Here is a 26,642-nt window from a genome sequence, read left to right on the forward strand (position 1 = left end):
ACGCAATTTAGTAATCTTAACCTCTGTCCCCGCCACAGCCAACTTTCCAATTATCCAGATTTGTTTTAGGAACTTTTCTTGTTTTTAATCAGCAGAGTTTTTGGGGGTCTTACTGACTATACAGAATCCACAACCCTGAGGAACAATATCTGACAGAGCACACACTTACCAAATGGCAGTAGAGTGTTTTTTGAAGTAAGATTTGTTTGCGAACCCATTCCTGTCCCAGTAAGTTTTCTAAAAGATAAATGGCGAGTTAGTTAGAACTTTACATGTGTTTTGACTGTACACATTTATTTGTTGATGGAACATATATGCGTTGCTTTTTAGCTTCTCTTGAAATAAGTCGGCTAAGTGGTTAGTTGAAAGTCCAAAACACCTAGCAATCCATTTGCACAGACCTGGATGCATCTCACACACCATTGGAAGGCACTTGGACCCCAATCTTGGTCTTTTTGCTTCAAATAAGTCGTAAATGGGACTGATATCCAATTGGAATTCCAGTGGGTCATTATACAACACATCAGGTGCCTACGGGAATTCAATATTTCTGAAATCTTTTACCAATCAACTGAAACATCGAAACACTATAGCAGAATATAATGCACCGAACAAACCAAAAAGAAAGAATAATAAAATGCACACAGGCAGCAAACAAACACAAAGGTTTGCTCCTGTGTGTCCCAGAAAAATAGGCTTTTATCCTCTAATAAGGAAATAGATGCTCATTGGTTTCTATAGGAATTCCAATTCTTGAAGCACAGTCAAATTGTCAGATTCTGTATTGCAAAGCCATTTGATTTGGGGAGAACATGTCAATAACAGGAACATGTCTATTTTATTCCTAGTCGATACCATATGATTTGGGAGAACAGATAGATGGCACAATGATTCAAATAGCTGGCTGGGATCTTCTGAATGGATGAAATATTATCACCATTAGTAACCTAGTTTTCGAGCTGAGAGCAATAATAAAAAACAATAGCTTTGCAACTGCCCTTCTCCAGCGCCTTGGGATGGCCTCCGGACATGAAATGCTCTATAAAAATGTAATTTGTTGTTGTCATTGTGCCGTTATGCTTGCATTATTGTACTTACATGGTGGAACGCTCAGAAGAAACAAGTTTTGGAGGAGCTACTCGACCACCAAGTGAACGACTACGACCCAGTTTATTCTTCTTCTTGCCATCTTTGCCAAAAGAGGAAACTAGGAGGGGAAAAATAAATCATCCAGTTTTAATCTTTAATGTCAAGATAAAACTTTGAGAGCAAAACAAACCTTTTGAGAAGCACAAAACTGAAAATACTGCGTTTAAAGAAATTTTCTGTGGTTTGGTGTATTTCTACAATTCTACTTAATATTAGCAGTTATTGGCTAAAAATGTTGAAGCTTTGATTTTGGAACCACAAACTCTCTTTTTATATTGTTTGGAAGGGGCAGAAATGTATGGTTACTGTCAAACAATGATTGTCAGTGAATTCTGCGTTTCAAGGGCTTTCTATAACTAAATCCAGCTATTAATTGAAGAAACTAGATTTTAACTTACAATTCTCTAGAGAAAGTAACAAAATCTCCAAGTAAAATATTAACTTTTGTACGAACATTTTAACATTAAAATATTTGTACAGAATGTTCTGCTTATCTTCTCATCCTTCAGCTTATGACCCATGGTATTTAAATTCTTTGCTTTAATGAAAACATTTCCTGGACCACCTTTGTTAACTTGCTCTATAAATTGTCAATTTATTCCCCTTGAAATCTCTTTTTATGAAAGTTCAGCTGTGGAATTAATATTGTTAACTCTATCCATTTTTGTAACTGCAAATTTAATCACATTCAGTTGTTTAAAAAATTCTAAGGTTAATAGGAAAGTAAAACTCACAAATTTTCTTTTCATTTGCCTTGTTTTCTCCCCGTTTATCCATCTCTTCCTGTGAAGCAATATTTTACAATGCTTGCTTTAGATTTTCAGAATGCAAACCTTTTCACTTTTTTTCAAGTCAGCTGAGTGTCTGATGCATACAGAAATCCATCGCCATGTGAACCCTGTGTAGCAAGATTCCCACTTGTCCAGCTGGGACCATCCTACCCATTATGCTTTGGCTTACAGGTTAACAGGAGCAAAGTAGAAAAACCCATGCCCCCAGTGACTGGTCTGCCTCTTCAGATCCTAATGACAAGAGAGGCCGACTGCTCTGTATCACCAGTGCCCTGGTCCTCCCTGGCTTAGGAACCCAACCACAGAGACAGACACCCGGGGTTGGGACTCCTTAATAACAAGTTCAAAACACTGTCTATTGTGGCACACAAAAGTGAAACGATTTCAAAGAAATCCAGCTTTTACCATTTCTAGCAGCAGAGTTTCTTCCTTTTCCTTCTTGTGATCTAGTAAATCTTTTTCCTGCATCTTTTTTGGTACCTGAGGAAAACAAACAAGTCACATCCAATGCAGTTCCAGAACAAATTCAGTTTGCTTTTGAGCAATGGAATAATACAATGCTAACTTACAGATTCCACAGTAATTTCCATTCTGTCAAGTTCCAATACAATCTGAAATAAAATTGGAACAAAATAATGGATGGAAATAATGATAATAATAAAATGATAATAATAATCTTAGTAAGTAAATTGCGATCATGCTAAATAGATTTACTGATGCAGACAGATCTCAACAAAACATTCAAATCTCAATTTCTAATTCCAAAATTAAGCTTCTGAACAAATTCTTTGCATATATATATATATAATTCCTAACAAAAAGCATATGAAACATAAAATAGATAATACACTTGCACATGTAATGATCTTGTATTCAACATACTTTTATTTGAAATATCCCACTAGAATGAAGCATATCATAGAATCATAGAATCGTACAGCACAAAAAGAGGCCACTCGGCCCATCGAGTCTGTGCCGACTCTTTGAAAAGAGCAATGTATTGTCAATCCCACTCCCCAGCCCTTTCCCCATAACCCTGCAGACCAGTACTCCTCAAATATGCTAAGTATGAACACTGTACGTTCAATTGCTGTGATTGATTTTATATATTGAAGACCTAATAAGATTATTGACTGCACAGAAATTATGTAGCTTACAATTCTCACTATAGCAGTGACATCCTTGTCCTTTTCTTGACACAGTAATTTCCTAACAGAAAGCTCTAGTTGTTGAAGTAGGAGTTTGTCGGTAGGCAGTTTCAGTGCAGACTTCAGCTTTGGCAGCATGTAACATAATTTAATCCTGTAACAACAATCACGCAAAGTAACTTGTAAAGCACTGGCAGATGTCATTGGAATTACTCTAGCCAATATCAAAAATGAACAGATTTATAATTCTTCGCTTTACTGCACAAAAACTATACAAGATTGCCATTTTCAAAAAATATTCGTCCCAAAGCACTTCACAGAACACATTGTAAAGTGAATCGACTGTATATTTGTGGGCGAACGCGGCAGCCAATTGTGCACAGCAATGTCCCACAAACAGTCGTAGATTGAAAATGACCAATTTATTATTGTTTTTGGTTTTGGAGGGATTATTATTAGGCTCTGTGTGGAGTAAGGAAACTTGCCCAAAGTTTCGCCCTCTGCCTGGAATTGAACTCAGGTCTCTCACTTGCAAAGCGAGTGCTCTAACCACTGAGCTGCAGGACTCAGATAGGAGTGAATGCTGCTTTTATTAAATGCTATGAGGCCCTATATCTGGATTTAGCACAACAAATAAGTTTGAGAACTACCACAAGCAAACATCATTAGCATGGGGTACTAGCCCAGACCAGCACCATGTCACATAAGGTATAATAAGTACCCATTTGTGAGGTGCCAGCTCAAATAAAAGAGAGACGCAAGCCAGTATGTTGCAAACTGCTATCAAGGATTCCGAAATTACTGCTGATATCAAGTCAACAACAAATATGACTACGCTGTCGATATTAATCTTACATTGAAAACTTAATTATCAATCTCAGCACTCACATCCTCAAAGGTGGATGGTGGAAAATATATATGCGACTGTTATACTGTAGGGAATACGTTTCATCTGATGGAAGTGAATCGAATTATTGAAGCTGCTTGGGAAAGCATTGCGACTCACTTGCTTTGCTCTAAGTGTTCTGTTGGAAGGCACCAGATATAACTAGGGATAGGATCCCCTATCCACCTCCTGAGTGAGTAAAGTTAATTAAAAAGGCTAATTATGAAGATAATTATGACTGTGTGTGGGACACTGCTGTGCGCAATTGGCTTCCGCATTTCGCCCCCAAAATATACAGTCAATTCACTTTATAGTATATTCCGTGAAGCACTTTGAGACGTCTCGAAGACGTGATAAGGCGCTATTTCAAATGCAAGGATTATATTACACTGACAACCTACTTACCTTACGTTTGCAACAGGGTCGTTTGATAGTTCAACTACAGGCAGAAAAAAGTATTTACAGAAAAAGGCTTTTGAAAACATATCAAGGATATATTCACAGGTGTCAAGAAATCGTAGTCTGGTCCAATAACTTTTTCCTTGACCGAGTTCTGGAAGAAAAAATAAATCCTCAAAAAGCTAAAGCACAACTCTTAAAATAAAATACAGCATAATGTATTCTACTGTTCTGTTCTTTCCACTCCTATGTTAGAATACGCACCATTAGAGATTTAAAGACGACTATTTCAAGCAGCAAATAATAGAAAATAATTTAGTTTTTTCTTCTGTGAGGCAATAGATATTCAATATTCTACTGGTAAACCATTTGATCTACTGAAATATTTCAGGGACGATCTATAAGATTTAAGAGAGACTTTAAGAGGCTCTTAGGGTCTGCAATGGGTGGCATTTGTCTGGAAGAACTGATGGATAAATAGAGGTCACAGTCCAGACACAGTATTTTATTCGGCTTATTGACTTTTGACTGGAATTATATCAATGATACTCAAAGTCTATTACTTCTGGCAGAGAGTTGAATCAGTGCATTAGCGAAAAAAATGTTCTGTTTGGAACAGTACCTGACAACCCATCTAGTGCCCCCTGGTTGATTTGTGGGTTCAGCACTGGGGTACATGATTTATATCAAATACACTTGCAATCTTTTAAGATTTCATTAATTATATAGCTATACTTTGCCCAAGGTTCTGCCTTAATTTCCTCTGATGAAAGGTCTACAGAAACACGAAGATCTGTGGTCCCCCAGGCTTATTATAATAATCCTTGCATTTGATATTGCGCATTATCATGGCTTCGAGATGTCTCAAAGCCCTTCACAGAATATACTGTACAATGTAATGACTGCATATTTTGTACAACTCAGGAATGGTCATCATACACATTAAGAGTATCTTATTTTGTAACCTTTGATGGAAAATTTAAACAAAACCTCAAAGCAGTAGCCAATTGGGAGCTCTATGGGGTAAGAGCAGGGGGAGTGGGACTAGTTGGATAGCTAGTTTAAAGAGCCAGTACAGGCACGATGGGCCGAATGGCCTCCTTCTGTTCTGTAAGACTCTTTGATTCAATGCTAAGAGGGGCCAATCATAATTGCTGGTTGTAGGACAGTCCTTCTTGTGTGTAAGTTCCTATTTGAAATCATTGGATAAAGTCAAAAGAAAGTACAATTTTAATTATGTTGGGACTTGAAACCGCTACAAATGGGAGGAAGAGAACACAAATGAAAACTGTTAAAGAAAATATTTCTCTCAAAAGTGGAAGCACTACTTTTAGAATTTGTAGGACAAAGAATGAGACTAACCCATTAGGGGGCACTCTTGCACAATTCTCTAAATCATTCTGAAATTAAAATGTTGTTTCAAACTATACGACCCCAAAATATACAGTCAATTCACTTTACAGTCTATTCCGTGAAGCGCTTTGAGACGTCTAGAAGACATGAAAAGCGCTATATCAAATGCAAGGATTATTATTATTATTTATTATTATTACATCAAATGCAAGGATTATCATTATTATTATAGACAAGCCCAGTAATGTTCACAACTCGCACAAGGCTGGGGAAACGGTTTACTGGTAATGTTCTACTCTTGTCTAAATTCTAAAAGAATACTCACGTTCAACAAGTTTACAGCATATTTCTTGTCGCTGTTCCAGTTTGCGGTTATGCCGAACAAACACACACAGGGTTCTGGCTGAGGCTCTTTGGACTGGGAGAACATTCTAGATAACAATAATCCGAACCTGAATTTTAGTGTTATCAAAATTAGCATTCCCTTCATAACAATGGTCAAACAAACACAGGCTCCATTCAAATTTAGAGCATACAAAAATAACATTTAAAAACTCTAATTTTCTTTTATGATTTAGTTTAATCGTGTATCAAAAACAGCAAAGCATGAAACACAAGTCATTTTGTCCACAAAATACTCAGTCAATTCACTTTACAGTGTATTCTGCGAAGCGTTTGAGACACCTCAAAGATGTGATAAGGCATTATATCAATTGCAAGGACTTTATTGGTGATCTATTCAATGCAATAGGATGAAAATAAAATTCACCTAGTCACTACAAGTAAACATTACAGAATTTACTGTTGAACTAGATGGAAGAGATGCATGCTGTATTCAATCCCCATCTGAGACAAATCAGCAATTGTTAACTAACACATAGCATAGAGTTAGATTATTCTACATGCATGCAATGACATTGCTGGCATTATAAAAGGCAGTAATTTAATATATGGATAGGGAGACTGAAGTGAATGAGGTACAATAGAATAATTTCCTAGTGCCTGGAATAGATGCATTGTTTCCTTATTCTACGATTATAATTATAAAGCTTGTATAAGCTCAAGGCTTATTTGAAAAAAAAGCCCTTTTCCAAATACCTGTTATCGTAACTACATTATAAATTTTAACCAATATGCGTATGAAAACCTGTTCATATTTATTTGAAAGTCTATCTACAACCAGTAAAACACAACAAAAATGATTAAGTAAACTCTTAAAGCAATGTACAGATTCTTGTGGGGTATAAGCATCGTCATGGGTTGATTAAGCCAAATGTTTGCGTGCTGTACATTCTATGGATTGGAGCACTGAGTGCTGAGACCCTACCCTGCATGAAGGGCGCCATATAAATGTAACTTATTGTTGTTGGATTATTCCCAATGATTATTTAAAACTCCACAAGACATGAATATGCAACAGTCAAAGATATCGATATTGGTTATTTGAACAGGGTGACTGTGAAAGATTGGCCTTTCCTTTTAACAAACCAATTTGACCCCAGGAAACGAGTTTGCAGTATGGATAAATTGTAATGTTTTCAAATTATTAATTAAAAAATTGTTTTTAAATTTTAAAAAAATACACAGGATTTTGGTAAGAAACAAAATAAGCTTGTGCAGAATGGAGGAAAACTTCCTCCTTAAGCAGGAACTTTGGCATCCCTGAATACAGATAAAAATCTTCAAATAGTTCTTGGATAAAACAAGCAGAAAATGATAGAAGAAATGGTCCTTACGTTTGTGGTAATTATTCTAAACATTACGGGTAAGAACTTGTGGTAGATGTGATCGCTGGATAGAACTTCTGGCAAACAGGCAAACGTCAGCAAAAGTTTCTCGTGAATTCGCCATTTTAACGAAATGGCAGCTCTCTGTTCAGCCATCATCAGAGCTGGAATCAAATCAGGAACGTGCATCTGACAACAAAATATTGGATTAAAACAAGGTTTTTCCTACCTGCAGGGATATTTATTTTATATGCAATACACAAGCACAAGTACTATCCAACCTCTGACACTTAGACACAAGTTTGTAATTCAACGGCCAGACTGTTCCTTCAAAATCTATTATTATTATTATTTAACGCAGAAAGTATACTGGCTTGATAGCTTGCTTATGATTTCAGTAGATCTGCCTCATATCCAAACAAATAATTATACCCAGATACATCAATATTAATAAAATAAACACTGACTTAACTTCTGATGTTACAGATTTAGGGGTTATACAGCTCTGTGTATTCCATACTGTGAATATTTAGCTGATCTAATTATTTAGCTCTATTTGTTACCATTTACAAATTTGTGTATTTATAAATAAACGTAAACCAACAATAAATGTATAATTTAATGTTCAGGTTTCCAAGGTAACATTACTTACAGATTAAAATTGCATCAGTCATTTAGAAGTGCATAGGGAAAATGTAAGTTGATCCCTGTCCATGTATAAAGCTCAAAGCCAAATGGATCTCAATCTAGAGCAATGAATTCACCGCACGAAGCACATAGAGCAGATCCCTTGGCATATTGATGTTTCTGTAGTTGTTGCACAATAGCTTGAAGCAATTTGCTTAAGATTCAATGAATGATGACTCATCGACACAGTAGACATCATTGGTGATGCCAGGAATGGCTCGGATTCATGAGCCAGCGCAGTTGCAACGCATAATTGTTACGGTTGACACTTGTGAATCAGATTTAGTTGCTTAACAGCAACTACTGTGTTAAAAAAATGATGAAAATGTTACTAAGCGTTAAAAACTATTTTACTTCTACCGGTCTGTTAGCCAACAGTAAAACTCAGCAGAACAAGTTCTAAAAGGAAATCGATCATTGAATCAGCAACTGCCCGCATGAAACAGTCAGTCAGCAATTCACAATAATTGCTATGAAGTGTTTTGTGATTTGGCAATTTTCTATAAAAATGCAAATATAACTTTAACAGTATGCAGAACTCCTTTGAGTATAAACAATCAATAAAGCTTTCATGTTTCAGTTAAGCGAGTTTATTAAAACTCTCAGAGCACGTATTTAATTTCAGCCTTGGCCAAACCTTCACTAATTCAGCAACACTTAGACTTCCTGAACTCCCCTAAATTCCCCAAAAGATCCTAAAAAGTCCAGGCAAAGGCCGGAAAGCAAAATCATGGTCGACTTTAAGGATTGCCCCTTCGAGGATCTCTTTGAAAATATACAAATTGTGACTTGCAGACCAGAGGTTGCAGTGTAACCCAATGAATCCCATTTGTGAATGTCACATATTTTACCTGATTTTGCTAGGATTGTGTGTTAATTTCTGCAGGTAATTGTTACCGTCTGCGATGAATAATTATTTAATAACATTGCTATTCAAATCTTATAGCATTTGTGATGAAATAAACATTGCAATGACAACAGATCTGAGGAGGTGTCTCCAGAATCTACGCTCGTTTACCTTGCTATCTGTGCCAGCGTGGTCTCCTGCAGTCACTACTTTTAGAATTTCTGGAAGATGATCTATGAGAGCATCCAACACCTAAAGATGGCAAAGTTATTGGTCAATTCAAATCCAATCCAATTGTATAAGGCAGCAAGTACACCATTTGGGTAAGACTTACAATCCTCTATATGTTTGATTATAAACAAGGCGTGGGGATTGAGGCAGGCAGTTCCAGAGTTTCTGGGCATAGTGGCTGAAAGCATGATCTCCGATAGTGGAGCGGAAGGGACAATAAATATATCAAAGTCAGGGAAAATCTCCTTATTATCCAGAACATAAAACTTCTTACGGGATATTGTCCAGGTGAAATGTTGAAGAATGACAGGAATCCTTACTTGTGCGTGGAAGTTCAGCAAATAAGGAAGAATTTAAAATAATGGTGATAACAGCGCCTTGGGACATCCTACCGACGTGAAAAACGCTCAATAAATGGAATCTTGTTGTTGTTGTTGTTGATATTATTTATCTTACCTCGAGTGATTCATCTTGCAAAAGCATGATCAGCTCTTTGTGAATTAAGTAAGCATTGGAACCTAGCAGCTTAGTGACCTGTAACGAGAGTGAAATGTATCGGACTTTAGTTCACAGGGAACACAATGAAGGGATTTACACTCAGATCAGGAATGCATTGTTTACTGGAAAAATAACTCTTAAGAGCTGAGCCATACATTTTGCACCAAAATTAAGCGACTTGAAAGATGAAAAATAAATTCAAAGAGGAAATAGAGTCCCGGAAAGTTTCGAAAACGCTCCATTTTCATGGAGCTTTTTCTATCGTTACAATATTAGGAATTCAGAATTTGAAGAATACAAAGTTATGTGTCAGAAAATACGAATACAATTTTAAGATGTGGGAATTCATCAGCACTCAAAGGATTTTAAAACTTGCACTAATTATGTGCCAGCTCCTTTTGAAGGTTGCACCTAAGGCAAGATTACAGTTAAGGTGTATTGTAAAACCTCTGCAATATTCTGCTGAACATTCTAACTCACACCTGATCTCCTGGTTTTACAAATAGACTGTCAATAGACAGTGGCCACCATCATTGGATGAATGGGTCGTGACAGATATACCCAGGAGATCAGCTCAATAACATTTTGTTGAACAAAATATTATAAATGATAATGATTTCAAATTATGGTGCAATGATGTTCTTACTTGTGTAGAACCACCGGAATCTACGTAATAGGCCATTTAACCCAATGTATTAGCAGCCATTGAATATGGCTGATTCCTCTTGCATTTTAATAATAATCCTTGATATAGCACCTTATCATGTCCTCAAGATATCTCAAAGCGCTTCACAGAACATACCGTAAAGTGAACTGACTGTGTGCATTACAGACAGCCTTGCTATCCTTTCACACAGCAAGTAATTCCCCACAATAAATCAGTTGTCTTTTCCCCATTGAACGTAAACATTGTACAATACTTTGTGATTATATGTACATTTTTGTCCCAAATTGGAAACATACAGCGGCTCAATCGTAAAGATTCCAGAAGTTCTGGTAAATTTGAAAAACGAAAGTACACCTCATAACCTGTGCCTTCAGAACCTGTGCCTTGTCATTCAGAACTCTGCAGCTCGTGTACTGTCCCGCACTAGGCTTCGGGACCACATCACTCCCACCCTCGCTCGCCTCCACTGGCTCCCCATCCCCCAGAGGATTGATTTCAAGATCCTCATCCTCACCTACAAGGCCATTCATGGCCTCGCTCCCTCCTACCTCTCCAACCTACTATCCCCCTACCTACCTGCCCGTACCCTCCGTTCCTCTGGCTCCGGTCTGCTCCACGTCCCCCGCCCCAACCGCCCTACCATCGGTGGTCGGGCCTTCAGCCTCTCAGCCCCCAGGCTCTGAAACTCCATCCCCCAGTGCCTTCGCCGCTTCCTCCCTCTCCTCCTTCAAGGCCGGTCTCAAAACCTTTCTCTTTGACCGAGCCTTCAGCTCCCCTCTCGACTCTCTTCCCCCTTCTCGCTCCCTCCCTCCCCTCACCCTGACCATTTCCCCCCTCCTCGCTCCCTCCCTTCCCTCCCCTCACCCTCACCATTTCCCCCCTGCTCGGGTCATGACCCAACTGTGCAGCGCCTTGGGACGTCCTCCTGACGTGAAAGGCGCTCTATAAATGGAATCTTGTTGTTGTTGTTGCCTTCTCTGTATCAACTTAAAACAAATTGTGTTCATTGAATTCAGCATTTAGGTAATCATTCAATTTAATAAATTAACACAAAAGGTATTTTGTTTCCCACTCCCAGCGCCCACAGCACCAGCCAATCTTACCAATTATAATCTAGGCAGGAGGTACAGTACTTGGATTACAAACAATGCACAAAGTGACTGTCATTTTGCTTTATGTTCAGTCACATGCCCAGCCAACACCAGGGTGCATCAGATTGCACTTCATTTACCTTTGGAACTGTCTATATTATTGAGTTTATCCTCCAATCTATTCAGCACATTTACATAATTGCCATTTACAGGGTGAAACCAATTATCTAAATCCTTCAAAACAAAAGGAGATATGTTGTTCATTCCATTTGCCACAAACAAGTGCCCGAAGAATGGCACAGGGTGCATGATTTGTTAAAACTCAAATCTATGATAAGAGATGCACTGTAATGATTAACTTCTTACTTCATCACCAGGCAGGAGATCGATTTCACTTGATCGCATTCCATGTATTATCCTACAACAAGTTGCACTAAAGAATGAAGCCATGATTAACTAACAGAAAACACTTACTTCATGGAAGCCAGCAGCAACAGCTCGTCGAACAAGAGCTTCAGGATCGTGACAAAGGGTAGAGAGAGTGAGATAAAGATCCGAGTAGAAATGTTTGGGATCCACAAAAAGTACCATGGCCTGCACGGAGACAAAACCAGTCATGTGGAATTAGTTGTTTTGAAAGTATTAACGATTTTGCTTATTCTTAAGATCACGAGTGAAATTCTTTATTTGACAAAGATCAATCCAGGTTTCTGAACAAATGAAATTAATGCAACCTTAAGTGAGACAATCGTTTATTTGTGGGACTAACAACCTGGCAAACTGTAATATGTGTCAAGATACTAACACATCAAAGAGTTAATTCATCATCATAAAATCACAGGAGTGAAACCTGTGTGATTGTTAATAGCATAAACACAGTCAAAGCCGCAGCTTCCTATCAAATCACACGCTACAAGAGCAAGAGGAGAAATATAATAATAATCCTTGCATTTGATATAGCGCCTTTCCACAGCATCAAGAGGTCTCAAAGTACTTCACGGGATACACTGTAAAGGTTGCTGGTGAAGCACAAATGTCTTAAAAACCTACACAGAAGTCGTCACAAGACGAGTTGCAGTCTACTATAAACTTAGTAGTTCACTTTGAAACAATTCTTACAGCTGATGACGTAAAAGTTCTTCTATTGCATAACATGTCGGTGTACTTACTGGCATATTGTAGGCACAATTCTTTCTGACAGCCACATATTTAGTGTCTGCATCTGCTCCATAGAGCTGATTTTGGGGCTCGCTGTGACCATTTTCATGTTGCAGTCCTAACGTACTAAATTTCTTATAGAAATCCAGAAACCACAACTGTTGATCATCAGTTAGATTCCCTAAAAAAGGAATAACAAAAAGCTGAACATCTACCATTATGGTTTAAAAAATACTTTTGAAATACACTAAATACACTGGTAACTTGATCCTGGCTTAACTTGTCACTACCACTTAAGACATCGTGCTTTCAATATCCCGGATGCATTTATTTATGTATTTAAACATGTGCCTAAGTCACCATTCCGAATAACACAAAACTGAGCTCTATTCCCTTTGAGTGACGACTTACTAGTTTACTGTATAGTTAACATTATGGGGGGGCGCAGTGGGGGGAAGGAAGTAAAGTAAACAGTTTACATGCCCTGCCACCTCCCTACCTCTCCGAGCAGCTCACTACCCACTCCACCACCCGCATCTGCCACCCGGCTGGATCCAGACTCCTGCTCGCCCCTTGTTTCCTCCGTTCTATGGCAGCTGTGCTTTTAGCCACTAAGCCCTGAAACTTTGGAGCTCTCTCACTCAATCACTCAGCCTTGCACCTTCCTTCCCCATTTTCAGATCACACCTGAAGACCTTCCTCTTCGACTGTGCTTACAGTCACCTCCCCCTCCCCCGCCATCAGGCTCCGCCATTGTTGAGCGCTCCGAGAAACTACCCCGCATGAAGGGCGCTATATAAATGCAAGTTGTTGTTGTTGTGTCATTTACCCGAGAGACCGTGACAGAGCTTTCCAAGCTGAAGCGACAAAGATGCGAGGATTGACTCATCTGCTTTGAACGATTTCTCACAAAACATCATCACCAAGGAAAGATGATTTGAGTTCGGTCATCTGAAAAGTATCATAAAATGAAGCATTTCTGACAAAATAAATGATGCTGAAAGAACGTGGGGGGCGGGGGGGAGGTAAGAGAAGGAAATAATAACCTTATGCAAAAGCTTGCAGCAATCTTCACAAAATACCAAATTGACCATATGCTATTTCAAACTTGCTATTATGTTGTTAGATAAATGATTATGTCTTTAAGAAACTAAAATTAATTAATACGCTCTGATATACACTATGTTAAATTATCATACTGCCTAGCTAAGCGATGAACACTGCCAATGTGCTTCAGACAAGCATTTTGTTGACTCTACATTAACTTACCACTGTCAAACAGGCCAAGTAGATTAACAATAGTGTCAAATGCAGCAATGCGTACACTGCACCCTTCATCTCTTGCCAACTCCACTAATTCAGGAAGTATTGCACTTTTTGTCTGCTCCACCCTGCATGAATGAAACCAAAAGCAACTTACGCCACAGAAGGAAAGAAAAGGTTTATTGTTGTAGAAGCGTTTATTCTTCAGACACATGCTGTTCATTCCTGGCCAGTATACAAATCATAGTATTTACACAGAAATGTAAGTAGATATTTCCAAATTCTATTCAAACTTCAAATAAGAACATCAATGTTATTATTTTTAAAAAATCCCTCCCCCCCCACCCCAAAATAATAATTTGATCATTTAATCTACGACTGTTTGTAGGACACTGCTGTGCTCAGTTGGCTGCTGCGTTTTTCCCACTAAAAAAATACACCGTCAATCCACTTTACAGCGTATCCCGTGAAGTGCTTTGAGACGTCTCAAAGACGTGATAAGGCGCTACATCAAATGCAAGGATTATTATGTATTTATTGTTATAGGAAGGGATGCAGTTTTCAGATCTTCATATCTGTAGCTATGTTTCTCTTCTCACTTCTTCAAATAATACAATTTTTTTTCTGCAGCCAAAACATCAAAACATGCTGTAAATACAATGCATTATATTTACCCAATGCCTTGTGCTATGTATTCCAGCTGACGACACATACAGGATCGAACTTCATACTCTACATCCTGGCAAAGTGATTTCACCAGAGGCAGAATGTCCCGTTTTATTCTGCAGTGACAAGATGACATTTTATTGATATTTGTTCGCCTATTTCTTCACATATCTTTGTAATATCTCAGCTGAAGTTCCCTGTCTCTTGCATTATATCAAGGGACTGAGATGACAATATATGCCATGATTGAAATTGAAGTGATTTATCAATGTCACCCCAATCCCCAAATGTGATGCTGCCTTCCAACAGAGTGCAACTGTACAACATAAAGAAAACTTAATGATTTCTTACCACAATCTGGCTTGTTTTTTTTCCCCCTGCTGCTCTGTCATAGCAATGACAGATGGTTGAGTCTTGTGATCAATTTACCCGATTTAGCGAGCAGTGACTTGACAAACAGTGTAAGTGGGATTTATTTTACCGAGGGGAACATTACAGATTGTGTACACCAGATAACTTCTCTTGTTTCAGAAGAGCATGTTTTTCTCCACTGCTAACATCTTCATGACCACTGCCAAAATCATTCCACATATCGATTCCCCTTTTACACTACGCTTTTAGCGTCAACGAAACACGTTTCATTTAGATCGGATGTGACTAAAGTAGTACAAAAGTAGTTTCTGACACGGGATCTGACATCAGTTTGGGTTTCAGGAGTGCAAATTGATTCAATGGGTGCAGTATTCCAGCAATACTGCAACATCTCAGCTCCTTCTTCTCCTTTCCTGCCCTCCCCACCTCCACTATTACTGCTGCTGCTAATAAGATGGCAATATTATAGGCATATAATACATAAAGCGCTTGCATTACAATGCAAAATGAGGGCCTGGGTTTGCGCACGAGTCAGAACATTATATCAATTCCATTTTGATTGTCAAAAGTCTGTTACTGGAAGTTATGTCTCATTGTGCCTGAGGGCAAAAAGCGTAAAAACCAAGGAGATGTATCACTCCATCGACAAGAAGCATTTAAAACCCGGTTGCCATTTATAAATTCACACGTAACAGCATCTTATACAGGAAAGGAAGCCATGCTTCCTCTTGCAATTTACATTCTTGGGATTGATTGGCAGGTAAGGAAATGTCCACCATTCCACCAACCATCTTAAAATATTGTACAGTTAGCTTGATTGTTATCAACTCCCTTTATATAAATTAAATATTCTTCTCTTATACGATTAGACTCATTTATCATTTTGTGTTATCAGTGCCAATAAACTTGACTCTCTTTATAGTTCTGCACATTCTGCTAATCCATCAGAAAATCGCTTTTTTGAAAGAGTATTCAATAACTGAGGAATATTGCAATTACATAATACAGACAATTTAAACCACACTCATCTACGCAGCCTGAAAAGAAGAGGAACGTTTATTGACGCTGTGGAAAACATGAGCAATGCAGCTCTTAATGGTCTAATGCACTTATCTATAGTCAGCAGAATGGATATCTAAAAATAATTACAAGACAGTAATCTCATTAAAAGGTTTGAGGTTTGAGCAATTTAGAATTAGAGCAATCGCAGCTGACGTTTTGATTTCAGGGCATCTCTTTGCTGAGAAAGTACCAGAAAAGGAGTAAAATCAAATGCTCAAACATCCTTTTTTCCATCCCATAAATACTGAATGGTTATGCTGATAATCAAAGCAAATTGTATGACCAATATAGTTAATAAGAAAATTTAATATTAAGGGAAAGTTAATAATGATATTTAATGATATTTCATTAATGATAATGAGGAAAACTAATAAACATCAGACCAAGTGTGACCATTTATGATTGACATAAACTGTTTGATGAAGGTGTGATTGTTGTTTCTGTTAGAGAGTTGCTTAGTAATTCTAGGATAGCAGGCAAGCTACATAATCAGCAAAAAATACAGTAGCTTTTTTTAACGTACATACATAATAACGTATCCTTCCACTCAGTGTGGAAGCATCAACAAAGCAGCCTTTCACTTACATGTGAGACTCAAATTTCCTGGCGACTTTACCCAGAATCTTGCAGCTCGCTAAACGTGATTGGATGGTCTGCGATAATTGAGCCTTTGAAACCAGTGGGGACAGAATCTTAAACAAAAACAAAAAGGTTACTCTGGAAATTATTCATTCCAAAAGAGGTTACCAACGCAGGCAGCTCAGTGCGATGCAGTTTCCGATTAAACACATCTCTCTTTTTTATATAAAGCCACAAAGTGGAAAGTATGAGATCTGCTTCCAGGTCCTTTGTAATTGTACAGCCTTGGAAAAGTTTGTGAAATGTAGATCGAAATGAGAATTTACCCCCTCACCCCCCTCCCATCCCCCAAATTCTTGAATTTAGGAGAAATTGTCCTAAAGAGCTGTTTCACTTGTTAAACAGCATGCAGTGCAGCACAAGTCAAAATGAACGAGAATCTTACCCATGCTCCATGTGACTTTATATTCCTTAATGTGGTTCCACACTACACCAAGGAGCATGAGTAAGAACTATGAATATGTAGGGACAAAAAAAATAGAAAGATTAAAAGATTAGAAGATTAGTGCTAATCCTAAATCTAGTCCTTAAAAAAAAATCAACGAGGACTATTCTAAAATAGCATATGCATAGGTTTTTGGTTGCATCAAGAAATTACCATAACTGTGTCTCTGATGCCCATTGAGGAGGGCTACGGTGTATTATTAATCTTTGCGTGTAAACATTTTTGAGCAAAGTATTTTGTAAGATGAACTCCGGCATTTTAAATACCCACCATAATTGCACGCACAAATGGATACACTGGTGTCTGCGTCATCATTCGAAGGAAAGGCTCAACGTTTTTTTCACATTCAACCACTGCATTTCAATACTATCAATTCATCTATAATTGTACATTCCAGGGTATGAACCAATTGCTGAATATACTCCAATAGAAACATTTTCTGTCAAACAATCCATCTCTGATCTCTAATTACAATTCAAATACAGAATATACCATCTTGCGTTCTCACTCTCCCTCCCCCCACCCGCCCAAAAAAACAATTGACCTCAATGGATAAAAGTTAGATGAGTCTGTGTACTCTGCTCACCCGATCAATAATTTACCTGGAATCGAACAAACTCCAACGCTAAATTCCAACGCTAAAATATGCAGAGTCAGAATTCTGACCTTTCAATATTGCATTTTAATAATTTATGCTCTTCCCCAACTGTCAGTTTTTTTTAAGAGGTATATTTACTTAATATAAATAACCCATTTTCAACAAAATTTTGTGCACTTCCAACAAATTCAGAGCAAGATATTAGCTCGGTAAATTCACAACTCGAATGGATTTTATTCCCCCCAAATTATTAACTGCTCCATACGGCAATTCAAGATTGTTGAAATAATGGCGATCATTCAGTACATTATACAGTGAGTGATGAAAACCTGCTGAAATGTGTCTGGATGTGTTTTACCAGGAACATTCTTGTTGGTTCACACATACATTTATTTTGTAACAGAGAGTGAATGCAATGCGTGCAAAGAATAACTTACTGAATAACTTACTAACTTACTTACTGCTTACTGATAGAAATACCTTCTTGATAAGTACGTGGAACTCTGTTATGATGCTCTTCATCAAAACACGGGTTCGCTTATACTGCAATCGCAGTGTGGACCCAAACATTTATTCAGCAAAAGGACCCGAAAGCCAGGCCGTCTGGCTTCCTGTGCACCAGTTGACTGCTGCGCTAAAAACTACTAATAATAATCCTTGTATTTGATATAGTGCCTTATCACGTCTTCGAGAAGTCTCAACGTGCTTCACAGGATACACTGTAAAGTGTAGTGACCGTGTGTTTTGTTTTGTGGGCGAAACGTGGAAGCCAATTGCGCACGGATGTCTGACGTAGGCAGCAAACGTGGGCTTGTGTGCAGCAAATATCATTGCCAGCCATCTAACGACCCAGAATTTGGTTATTTTGGCTTCCCCTATGCTGATAAACGTCCAACTTCCAGGCCATCGGGTCACCATGTTTGGCACAGCTGCTGGAGCAAGCCGGCCGGCTTGGATGCACAAGCTCTGGTCAGCAATCGGACCGTTATAAGGCTGGTTGGAATTTTACTGGTCACTATTTAGCACCTTATAATGGAGTTCTACTGTTTTTCTACATCCCCCCCACCCACCTCCACATTATAGATAAATGATGCAATGATGCACTTCATGTTATTTTTCTCTCTGTGTGGTGTATTAATGATGGAGATTGCGCCCCTTTAATTATACACATTCACTCTCCCACGCAATCGGATGACATTTAGAATTTTATTGTACTTTACCTCCTGTCTGATTGTTTCCTTTGGCAATGTATTGATCACAGTCAAAAGGGTCTCCAACCATGCATTGCTGACCACTAGCCAAAAGAAATGACAAATCACCAAACGTGATATTGTAGACACTGTAGGTTTCTGAAATCATGCCACAAAAATAGCTTCCCGGCCGAATCCCGTAAACTGACACAACTTCTCGGTTTGGCACATGAACAAAACCTGGCGGGGTTTTAAACACCCTGAAGGGAGAAACTCTGACAGCAAAGAAATAAAACACTGACAGTGATTTTGAAGAACACCAACAGTGACACTGCAAAGCCCTTTTAAAGTCGTATTCAGTTTGCCAGCCTAATAAAATTGAAGTGCAATACTGCATTTAGTGTCATTATAAACACAAAACAAAAGGAAGAAATTGCACAAAAAATTGGCAACGTTTCAAACTTGTATCACACCTTCAAGAGGAAGGGAGAGTCGGGTAGCGTAGGGAGAAGTGGGAGTTCAAAGTATCTTTCTGGTATTTTTATTCTAAAAAAATATTCTTATGCAAACCCCAGGGCAAATGCTTTCTATTCAATGAACTGTATTTGATAAACCTTTCCCTGATTCTAATAGAAAATGACATTGTTAAAAAATATATTTATTTAGCACAATAATACAGGTACATGGAGCGTCTCTGCAGTATTCTTCTACCCTTCATAACAAATCATCTACAAGAATGAGATTAACTGGAATGATTTGAACAAAACACGTTCCTGACATACACAAAGCTTACTCGGAATCAAAGTTAAAATATTTTAAGCAAATTGCACAGCACTGCAATAAATAAATACAATTACTGAATCATTCCAAATAAGAAGATAAGAGCGGCTGAAGAGGATAATGAACAGACGCCTGCAGACACGTTATGAATTCAGATAACTAACTAACTTTGGCAGTTTTCACATGTTAAATTAGTTATAATTGGAGGCGTAATCTTACTTATTTTAGCGCTGATAAACAGAAAATTAATAGAAACTAACTCAACAAGAAAAGGCCATTCAGCCCATGAGGCCAGTCCTTCCAACAAGAAAGGTAGCTAAGCAAGCACTTTGCAAATCGAGGTCACAATGGGTTTAGCTGAAATTACAACCTTAATATTGCCAACTTATAGTAAGTGAACACAAGGCAGCATTTGATCTCATCAATTAGCAATGAACTGACCTGCGTCCCTGTGATCCAGGCTTACCAATATGATCGGGAGGAAAGAGTGGGTGTAAGCGGCGGTGGAAACCAACTCTTCTTGTAAGATGGTAAGAAATGAGACTGCAGCAGCTAACTGCATCTCCACCCCCGCAACATGTAGTACCTCCTACAACATCAAAAATAGTCTTCATGAGAACCAATGTTTTTGACATTCTCCATTCAAAACTCGATTGAAAATAACTGGCTTACTTTTCATTTACTTTCCACAAATTGTAAGCAATGGTCTACATAAGCTCAGGTGACTTATTTAGAAAACCCATGAAACCCATTTACCAAGACAGCCAAATCCTCAAAGACGTTGGCTTCATATTTTAGTGGAAATTGGAAAGACATAACATAAAGACATAACCTGTGACATGGAAAAAAATATTAATTTACAAAATGATTTTCAGCAGGTTAAGGATGCCTCTTGAGACAGACAGCACTCGGGTTCCTTCTGAATTCTTCATTCCCATCAGTTTAACGGTAAGAAGGCTGTGGCAACACTGGGAAATCGCAACGTTTGGGGAGTTGGAGAATCCGGTTTGGGAAGCATCAGGCAAATTCCTGTAACAGAGTCGTTCATTTAGGCTTATTTCCGACTCATTTGGTCTGTCTCAAATGTCCCAGCCAAGAAATTTAAGGAATAAGTTGCACAATGCTTTATTGCGTTTGGAACGAAAACATAATGACTACTTTCTGTTGGTCACCGCTTCATGGGGCAACATTAGGAATTCTTGAAACGCACATTTTATTTCAGTGTTATTCAGACTGAAAATCTTTTGAGCAGTTTTTGGGGAAGGTACATTGTGTAACTGAAGTAACAAATTCCTGGGTTGAAAAAGCAAAATGGAACAGTTGGAGTGCCCGATGATGGAGAAACACGTCAACAACTAAATCTAGGAGAAGTGTTTTACAGGGGGCAGCAGGGAGGGTAAATTTTCATGGGTAAAATCATTCATGACAATAATACGTTAAAGGAAGTTGTCCCTGAGGCAACCAGAACTTGCTCCTGCAGTCTGCAAAGGATATAAAAATGATCTTGATCAGCTTTCTTTTTTGTAAATATCACTCGTAATGAACAAATCCTGTCCAATCCTATAGGGCTTGTTATATTAAGTTGTTAATAAGGATGGATTATTACCTGAAGCAGCTCAGCGATCAGGTCAGACATGAAACATTATTATGACACATCAGAGACTTGATTAAGATCACACTGGATGCTGGGGTAATTTTAGGAAATTGAAACAGATTATCTGTATTGGTATAAATATGCAACTTACTCCAATCTTTGGCACCACCCTTCGAAGTGTGTCAGAAGGATTCTGTCGCACAAGGTTAGGTAGATTAACAACAACACTGGTTCGTTGCACATCTTGACCAGAACTGAAAAGAAAGCAATTATATTTACTCCATCAAACTGAACAGAAGGCAGATAAACCAAACACAGGTGCTGTTTATCCAATAAATTAAGATGGATAGGTTACTACTTATTTTCCAACTTAGGAAATAAAACATATCTGTCTATTATTGTTTGCTCCCAATTTATATTAGTAATAAATAATAAATTCTACTGTAGTACTATTATCAGAGGTTCTATTCATCCATTAAATCAAGGTCTTCCATTAAACTCTGCCTGCCAGTAAAGTTAGTCTAAATGTTTAAATCAATGTTGAAAACTTTCACATGTGAAAATTTAATAAAAATACACTTTGTAAGTGATACAGTGTGCCTCGTAACAAATCTGCTAAGTTATTAAACTGCCTAAATAAACTACCTATTAAGCAATAACACTTCACTAATCTCTTGGCAGCTTTAGTAATGTACAATTTCATTGAATTGTCAAGAATAATAAATGTAACTTAGGACCCAATGCCTAGCATTAATTGCTTTACACACTATTTCTTCTTGTGCAACCAAATCTGCTCACAGTGGTGAAAAAGAATCAAAAGGATTTGGGCTTTGCCCCCAATTCATTAGACCATGAACTAACACCTGTGTGTGCGTGAGCATGTGTCCGCTTGACAGTCTCATCATACACAGCTCATATGGTTGATGAAGTTCCAGATTTCCCCACATTTAACCAAATCCAAGATGATGAAAGTATTGTAATTTTGACGCCAAACCGATTTTAAGCAAGCTGCCACACCTGAGAACAAGGCATACCACAAAATCATTCAAAACACTTTTTTTTATAGTCAGCCGGGTGTCCTGACACATGCGGAAACCCATCACCATGCTCCAGACTATCCAAACCAAACTGAGAATTTAGTGCATCACATCCACACAAGGAAATCCCAGAGATAGAATGTGCCCCCTCTCCCCGGAGGGACACATCCTGCTTACCTGATTCCGGAAAGTATTAGGCGCAAGTTGGCAAGAGCCAATATTGGAGACCCCAGAGTGTTTTGGGGTAACTGTTGGAAACTAACCAGTTAAAACACACACATCTCTGCTTTATGAATACAGTAGTGTTACAGTATTCATTGCCAATTTCTTACTCTCTTTGGTTGTCGTTCTCTTGAAGATTGAATAACTCAGCACAAACCACAAACTCAATGAGGGGTTATCCCTGGTCTTTATAGCTCAATACCATACCAAAGCAATGCAACAACAACAAAATTACTTTTGTATAGCGTCTTTCACGTCGAGAGGCCGCCCCAAGGCACTGGACAGTCAGCGTTCAGATCCGAGTCTGGATTGGGGAGGGTGGAGGGCGGGAGGGAAGCAGGGTGATCAAAAGCACGGTCAAAGAGTGCATCAATTTGGTGATGTCAAAATTATATTATTCAGCCTAGAGGAATGTTGCGCACTGTAATAACTGTTTATAGAAGACACTTTGGCATTGCAACACACATTTCTGAAGTTGTATAAAGAATGAAAAAAATCAATAGAAATCATAGAATGAACGACTGTAGTTGTAACTAAAATGCTAGATTTTTTTAATAAAAAATAAAAATGAACGCCTCGAATGTCCAGAAGGCAACCCACGATTACACCTACCAGACATGCTCCACACTCTCCAATTTAAAATATTTTATTGAATGTTCTAAATAATTTGCTGCCTTGGTTGTCCCATCCCCCAATGACTCACTCCCTCGCCCACTCACTTTCCTAGGCGAGGGAGTTGGTTATGAGAGGGCAGGCTGACTCATCCTTTTCAGTGTTGAAAGAACTGCTGTTGTTAACCTGTGTTAACCTCTGTGAGTCAGTGGCCAAGTAGAAGGGACCAGAAGGGAGATAATCTAAAATAATCTGGGACATGAACAGACAGTGACTCAGGGGTACACTTACATTAAACCTCTGGTTACCAGTAGGTACTGATGTACAGCAAGAAACCAGGTTACATTTTTGATCGCTTTCAACTGCGAAGGAGCTAAAGGGAAACAACATCTAATTTGAGGGTTTGGTCAACACCCAATTCTGGAGGTTAGCAGAACCCCAAAATCTGACTTTCCTAAATAAAGAGACGATTGCATTGATTGTCCCAGAGATTTTAGTGGGGTGGGAATAGGGAGCATCCTAATGTCTTTCAGACCTTCAGCGCTTATGCTGCACATGTGCAGCCTGGAAGCAAAATCCTGTCAGAAAAATCACACAATTCACCACTAATCACGCAGTACAAGTGCAGCACACACAGCGGCAGACAGTGAAACGTTCAAATGACAGCGTCTTCCTGACATGAATGAAAGGCATTACACAAAAATGCAAGGATTATCAATAGACAAGTGAATGCTGACAATCTCATTCCAAATGCAGCTCAAAGCAAACTAGAGAATTGGTATAAAATCATCAGAGAATACAGTGGAATTTATACCAAATGAGAGCCTTCAATAGCAAATAGCAGATTAAACTTTTGATTGGCCATGAACCGTCATTTAAAGATCATTGAAACTAGCTTGAAAATTATTACAGGTACCTTATGTATTTTTAAGTTATTGAGTTGTGTCCCTCCAATAAGGTGATGTTGAAGTCTCTCCTGTGCAATATGCAGGGAAAGTTACATTTTGCAGCCTATAAGTGGAGCATTTTGTTAAGATTTACGGTTGAGCTCACGCAACTTATCTTGTTTTTCTATGTGCTCCATTAGCTATAATTGGGCACTCTCTTTAAATAGTTTCAAGGTTTATTTTTCTTTAACATGGATCACAAGCCGCTACAATACAAGCTGCGAGCCAATTCATTACAGGGCAATGAATTGCTTTCCTGGAAGTAAAGCTTCACTCAAGTCCTGAGTAGACAGGAAAAACATTAAAAATTGGAAGTGCACCATGACGCTGGTTTTAATACACTACAAAGTTAACACTTCAATTATCACTTCATTTTATCAGCTAACCCTTGTATAAAGTGCTTCTAAAACTGCTCTGGTACCAAAGGCAAATTTCTCATCGTACGAGACACTTCAAAGACAGCAGCACGGTAACTGCTGTACAAATAGAACAGCATTCCAATCCACGCAGACCATCAAATTTTTTTTAAATGTTGACAGGACTCCTTGACTATTCTAAATGTGGTATTTCACTTAAAACGTTATAACAGCTTTTTTTTTTTGCTACCATTACTGTCGCCGGGATCCAACTTGGTTCACAACCCAACCAAGTTTAATAAGATTCCCTCAGGCAGTGAGCCCAAAGCATAAACCAACCAGAATTCTCCACAAGTTAGCAATTTCAGAACGATCACAAGGTTGACTAGTGTGGGAAATAAAATGTTCTGACAGAGTGATTGGATGCTCTACTAAAATAATACTATTGGAGTACCCCTGGAACAGTAGATCAGACCCACTCAATATATAACCTAGAAGTACGAGATGCTGAAATTAAGTCCATGGAATTAAATAATTGGCTGGGGAAAATATGTTTGATAATAGATTGAATAATAATAGAATGTGCTAATTATTATAAATCTGTTTCACTCCCACTCTTAGCATCCCAATACAATAAATATAAGGAAAGCATAATGATCAACCTAATTCCATGTAAAGCTATTCTGGGTTTTCCTGAAATAAGCTAAATCACCTCAATGCCATTTTTTATTGCTTGGTTTTCTTTTGTTCCTACATTTCAAATAACTAGATCAAACAACGTGCCATTGGCAGTGACTATAGGTCAAGAACTCTGCTCAGCCCTCTCTCTATGTTTCATTGAAAAGGGTACCATAACCTTGTAACAGAAAATTAGGAAGCTAACAACAAGGCTCAAAGACTTCAAAGGGCAGATATTGGCAGACCTTAGATGGCTGTATTTTCTGGGTCATAGCTATACAAATGGGTACATTTTAACAAAGTTAACAAAGCTTCAAAGAGCATTCAATGCAAAGCAAACATAATTAATATAGAGGTAGTACTTGTAATACAGAATTGTTTTGGTTACACAAAACACAATGGCATTAAGGTCTGTAATTAGTTATTATTATAAGTTAAATAAAAGTACCTTTCTTGGTTCACAGAGATAAAATTAGTTTACAAGGCACTAAAAAGATAAACATTACAATACTGTATATGGTGTTAATGGTAAACCAAAGAGTATCAAGTTTAAGTTCCTAGTTGTGCTATGGATTCCAAACATTATCACTCCCTAAATCTCTTGAGATACTTGTACTGATCTGGCTGCAATCTAGACATCTATTTTACATTCTACTGATCAACCACATATAAATCAATAGAAAATGTAGTTCTAAGAAATGTAATCATTACAGAAGAACATACAAGTCCAGAAAGAGTCACTCAAAGAGCCAGCTGAAAGTTCGCAAAATTCTAAATATACCATACACTATTCTCTCTCTCACTCTCATATCCCCAATACTGTATACTTCGTCCACTAAGTAATTACCTAGCTCCCTTGCGAACTTATCCTTTTCGATTAATGCTATTTTAATGCACTGATAGAAATAGGCATTCACTGCAGCTCTTTAAATCAATAAGGTGAAAATCACAACATCTGAATTGTTAATTAAAAGTAGTGATAATTATTATATCACAGATTGCAATTTTCAACCTATTCAATTTTTTTTGGAACAAAACACAGGAGATCGGTTTGGCTTAAAATGCTGTCCTATTGGCATTAAACACAGTTCGATATTCCTTCAGGTTCCTTTGGCTCGCATGTCCTTTTGGTTCATGTTTGTTTCTCAATAGAATGGATGATGGCTTTCAGTGTACAATGCATTACACGGTTAGGTTACCATGCAGAAATCGCAGCATTATCTGAAGCATGCAAAGCACGGAAAGTATGGATAATGTCGGACATCCAGTTACAATAAAGATCGTAACATTTTACCTTATGTCCACAGCTGATTTCTGAAACACAAGTTTCTCCCCAATGAAGTCTCTGTAGATCTGTGAAGAACTGGAGAAATGAGTTGACTGAAACGGTGCATTATTCACGCCGCCCCAAAGTCTCGAGATTCGGTGTTGGTAAGAGCCATCGCTGAAACAGGAGAGAAAAAACATGGCAGAAAGACAGATAGCGGAAGATGAAGGGAAATCAGAGGGACCGGGAGATTTTGAAGGAATCAGATCGAAGAAGGAAGGA

General features: G+C 38.1%; 1 protein-coding gene across 1 annotated transcript in view; it reads right to left on the reverse strand.

Moving 5' to 3' along the window:
* ppp4r4 (protein phosphatase 4, regulatory subunit 4) overlaps positions 1-26,642 on the reverse strand; it is a 52,427-nt gene that overhangs the window by 2,391 nt on the left and 23,394 nt on the right. The window contains 21 exon segments of the mRNA XM_007903877.2: positions 170-237; positions 1,099-1,207; positions 1,884-1,932; positions 2,346-2,420; positions 2,510-2,551; positions 3,098-3,242; positions 4,380-4,527; positions 6,052-6,157; positions 7,463-7,642; positions 9,159-9,239; positions 9,675-9,752; positions 11,949-12,068; positions 12,644-12,813; positions 13,462-13,557; positions 13,560-13,583; positions 13,902-14,023; positions 14,570-14,677; positions 16,581-16,687; positions 18,898-18,971; positions 20,089-20,236; positions 21,393-21,495. Coding sequence (XP_007902068.2) covers positions 170-237; positions 1,099-1,207; positions 1,884-1,932; positions 2,346-2,420; positions 2,510-2,551; positions 3,098-3,242; positions 4,380-4,527; positions 6,052-6,157; positions 7,463-7,642; positions 9,159-9,239; positions 9,675-9,752; positions 11,949-12,068; positions 12,644-12,813; positions 13,462-13,557; positions 13,560-13,583; positions 13,902-14,023; positions 14,570-14,677; positions 16,581-16,687; positions 18,898-18,971; positions 20,089-20,236; positions 21,393-21,495 — 2,153 coding nt within the window.

Source organism: Callorhinchus milii, unplaced genomic scaffold, assembly GCF_018977255.1.
Source record: "Callorhinchus milii isolate IMCB2004 unplaced genomic scaffold, IMCB_Cmil_1.0 Scaffold9, whole genome shotgun sequence".
NCBI lineage: Eukaryota > Metazoa > Chordata > Chondrichthyes > Chimaeriformes > Callorhinchidae > Callorhinchus > Callorhinchus milii.